The sequence below is a fragment of the Chaetura pelagica genome, unplaced genomic scaffold, assembly GCF_000747805.2.
Source record: "Chaetura pelagica isolate M959 unplaced genomic scaffold, ChaPel_1.0 scaffold116, whole genome shotgun sequence".
Lineage (NCBI taxonomy): Eukaryota > Metazoa > Chordata > Aves > Apodiformes > Apodidae > Chaetura > Chaetura pelagica.
This window is the reverse complement of record NW_009953655.1, coordinates 90,978-95,287: the sequence shown is the minus strand read 5'-3', so window position 1 is coordinate 95,287 and position 4,310 is coordinate 90,978. Positions and strand designations below refer to the sequence as shown.

Genomic DNA, 4,310 nt, shown 5'->3' with positions numbered 1-4,310 from the left:
GCTAAAGACCAAAAAATAAAGGTGCTATAAACCCAGAGGGAACTGTTAGAGGTGGATATTGTTTGGGAAAAGAGTGTGAAGTGATGCAAACTAAACTGATGCACGGGAGCAACTGTTAAAAGCAGCTTTAATAAAACTTGTAGTGATTCCAAAAAAACAAAAATCTTACCATTGAAGGTTTTTGGTAGCAGATTAAGCCAAAGTGCCTTTTAGTGAAAGATGGTACTCAAAGGTAAGAACGTATTTCAGGACTTTACATCTGAATATACACCACATGACACCACCACTGCCATTTCACCACAGCCTCTCACAGGGGAGAGGGGCTAAACAGAAAGATAAGCTCTACAGACTGCACTCCCCAAGAAGAAGTATATTACAGTAGTTTCTTGGAGAATACACTCCCCAGGAAGAAATACATATATATATATATTACATAAAATACTCTGACATACGAAGTTTTGCATTTGGAAGGTAGGACAGAATATCCCATTGCAAAAAACAAAAAAGAAGAGCAAGGCAAACTGTACAGGTGTGTCACCCTTAGCTCCGCAGGGTGGCCAGGCGCGACTGCATGGCTTCGATGTCCTCCTCCTCATCCACAGCAGCTGCTGCTCCCATGGGCTCAGGTTCTGGGAGATCATCTGGGACTTTACTAGGTGCTTTACCCAAGGCCCCTGCAAATAATTAATAAGCTCATTAGGGTGCTCCAGGTCTTTGCTTAATAATTAGCAGCTTTCAGGTGTATGTATTTAAAATAATTCACTTGTGGTAAAGGTCACATACAAGAACTGTTTGACTTTATCATAGAATAGTTTGAGTTGGAAAGGTCCTTTAAAGGTCATCTAGTCCAACCCCCCTGCAGTCAGAAGGGGCACCTCCCACTAGACCAGGTTGCTCAGACCCCATCCAGCCTGACCTGGAATGTGTCCAGGGATGGGGCTTCTACCACCCCCGCTGGGCAACCTGTGCCAGGGTTTCACCACCCTCACAGTAAAGTATTTCTTCCTTATATCTAGTTTACATCTACCCTCTTTCAGTTTAAAGCCATCACCCCTTGTCCTATCACAACAGGCTCTATTAAAAAGTCTGTCCCCACCTTTCCCCCTTTAAGTACTGACCACCCAAGATAAGGTCTCCTCGGAGCCCTCTCTTCTGCAGGCTGAAGAACCCCAGCTCTCAGCCTGTCCTCATAGGAGGGGTGCTCCAGCTCTGACCATTTCTGTGGCTTCCTCTGGACTTTACCAGCCCTGGGCTGGTGGCTGCTGCCTCAGCAGTGACTTGTCAGTCCCTCCTGAGCCTCTGTGCTCCTGGGGCTCCTGCTGAGGATGCTCCAGCATGCTGCCTGCTCCCACTGCCTGCCCAGCAGGAAGGGAGCTGCTCCCAGCCAGGAAACAGGATGGAAGAAACAAGAGAGGGCACCAAGCCAGGGGCAGGGCACAAGGTAACAGCAGGGCAGGAGCTGCTGAACTGTGCTTTCTGTGTCTAACAGCTGGACACAGCTCCAGGTCTTACTGGTCACACCACAGTTTCCAGGAAATTCAGGTAAGAAGCACCAGGCATTATCTAATTCAAACAATCAGTAGGTCATCACTTCATAAGCTGTATGGCACAAGCTGGGGGGTTGCTTTGCATTTTGGTTTCAGGGTTTTTTTTGTTTGTTTTGTGAGGATATTTTTCCCTCCCAACAACTCCAGGTATTATCAGCATTTTGCAGCCAGGAATCACAGCACAGCCTAAGACTCAAGGCAATGCAGCTGAGTTTTTACTTCCTGGCTTCATTAATAACAGTGTCTCTCATCAATCATATAAATTCCATCTCATTAAAAGGATCCACTGTACAGACAGACATGGATCTGTCACAGCCCCAGCTACAGCACTGCAGCAGCATCAACTGATGCATCATTACTTAGGCTTTACTGAACCCACTGGCCTTCTCAGTATTCCCTGAGAAACCAGTCTGATGGAGCATTCTTTGCTGTTGGCAAAGGCAGGAACACCTCTGGAAGGGCACAGTCAAGTCAGAACAGATGAAGGTTCAAACTGCCAGGCAAGGCTCCCCTCCCAGCAAACACACACACTCACCAGCTGTAATTTCAAAAAGAATTTTGTCAATTTCCATCTCAGCTTCCTCTTCCATTTCCTCCTGATCCTCCAGGCTTTCAAAGGTGTCCTCCAGCATTTCCTCTATAATACCAGCCTAGCAGAAGAAACAGGCAGGGAGTGATGTCCTTGGAAACAGCAGAGTAAGAGGACATGCTTCCTACTTTGGGGATCAGGTTATGCCTTATCCAGGCATTTAAAGTTCAAGCTTTCCAGATCAGGGCTCTCCTGTTGCAGGAGGGTTGCCCAGCATGCCTGCCTACACTTACTGCACAGTTCTGTACAACTGCTGCACAGGAAAAATGTAAGAAACTGAGGATTAAACACATTTTCTCACTTTGAAACCCTCAAGCTATTACTCCTTGTTGTTGCATGTCTGAACACTGAACCCAGCTTGCTCCAGGTGTGCAGTTGTATTTAACACACTTTGCTCATGAAGCATAAATTGTAAAACATGTTGTAGAAGCAGTGTTTGACACAGCTTCCCTTCTTCCTGTCCTGTGTTAGAAAACAACCCTCTGCAGGGCCTCAACCAAATTGTTCTGGTGCACAGTTGTTAAACAGTTAAGTTGAAACAAGTTGATCTGACCTAAACAATCTTGAGTGCTAAGGTGTGTGAGTGGGTGGGAGCAAAATAGTTGAAAATAGCCACACTAGAAAATTAATATACTTTAAATCAAAGCGTGTTCATTAGGTGGAGACACTAAATTCTGTGTTTTAAATCCAGTGTCAGACCAGCCATCTTGCCTAAGATGGGACTTTCACCTTCCCACTCATAACAGGCAGGGGGGGGGTCTTTCTTAATTAACATTTTCATCCCTGAAAGCAGGAAATTCATCTTCCCCTGGCACAGACAGAAGCTTGGGGATACAGGCAGTCACTGGGAGCAGGCCTGAGTCCTGCTTCCAGACTTGTTCTTATGACAAGATGATCAAGCCACAACCACTCTGTGTGGGGACCAGCTCTCCTCCTCTTCCATCCTCAGCCTGAGCAGCTTCAAGCTTCACACCAAACATGTTGCAGGTTTGTGTTTTCCCCACAACAGCAACTTGCTGTAAAGTCCCCAGCTATGAATGTGTTACTTTAATTTCTGCTTGTCTGAACTCACACAAGCCTCTTGACAAAGGGGCCATCTCAACACATGCACAGCACACCAACCAACACCTATTGCTCACCCAGGTCTCATTTATGTCGCAGATCTTACCTTCATCATCTCTTTGGACAACTCCCTCATTGTTGCTTGGATTTCAGGGACTTTCACTAGATTTTGCATAGCTTTCATGACTTCTGTGCTCTTCTGCAATGAACCTGCTACTCTCAGGACAGCTGTGGAGGAGAGGCATAGAGAAGCTTGAATGATCCCTGCACCACTGAAAGCAGAGAAATTACATCCTCCCTACATGGTGAGAAATTTGTTTGCATGTAGGCAATTTCATTTGAAAAAGAAATGGACACCCCACTTTTCAATTCTTGTTGTCTGCCTTCCTGAAACAGCTTTAACTCCAACCTACATGGGGAAAAGTTAGTTTCTAGCACAGACACCTGTATGACTACCTGGAGCAACCCAGATTGCCTGTAGAGATTTCCACCCACTTGCACTCCAGTTCATAAAGAGATCCCTGAGGAGCTCCTGCCTGTGTCCCTCAGCAGCCAGAGGTCTCACTGAGGGTTTCATTGGTGAAGCTCCAGTCGAGCTCCACACCTAACTGATGACGAAATTAGTGACCTGACACTGGGGCATGGAAGTTAACCCTGGCAGAAGGTCCAGTGCAACAGTCTGACAGCTAACAGTAAGTTAAAAAAACAATACTAAAGCAGATAAGCTGGATATAAGTGTAATTTAAGCTGAATTTAACAATACTCTCCCCAGAGACTGTTATAATAATGTAGTTTATAAGCTCTTCTCGTATATGTTGATATACCAAGATCAAAATGCAATAATTAAGGGTACTTTGAGGTTGTTGAATTGTGCCATCTAATTCTGCAGCTTCCTACTCACGGAGAACTTACCTGTTTCTATAAAAAATGGTCACTCCTTAATGAAGCAAAATGAAGGTACAGGATACATTATTTTTTATATTAATAGTTAATTTCTTTAAGAACATTACATTTGGAATATTAACAAACAACAGAATTCTTGCCATTAGTGGTAATTTCCCAAGATGAAGCAAGTTAATACAAACCCCAGATTAAATTCTAGATTCATTCCT

General features: G+C 44.7%; 1 protein-coding gene across 1 annotated transcript in view; it reads right to left on the bottom strand.

Moving 5' to 3' along the window:
• Positions 1-419: 419 nt before the first annotated feature.
• The window catches only part of LOC104391012 (charged multivesicular body protein 3), a 33,839-nt gene continuing 29,948 nt past the window's right edge, over positions 420-4,310 (bottom strand). The window contains exons 4-6 of the mRNA XM_010000222.1: positions 3,305-3,426; positions 2,083-2,197; positions 420-674 (exon numbers count right to left, since the gene is read on the bottom strand). Of these exons, the coding sequence (XP_009998524.1) occupies positions 541-674; positions 2,083-2,197; positions 3,305-3,426 (371 nt within the window). The 3' untranslated portion in view covers positions 420-540. The remainder of the gene's footprint in view (positions 675-2,082; positions 2,198-3,304; positions 3,427-4,310) is intronic.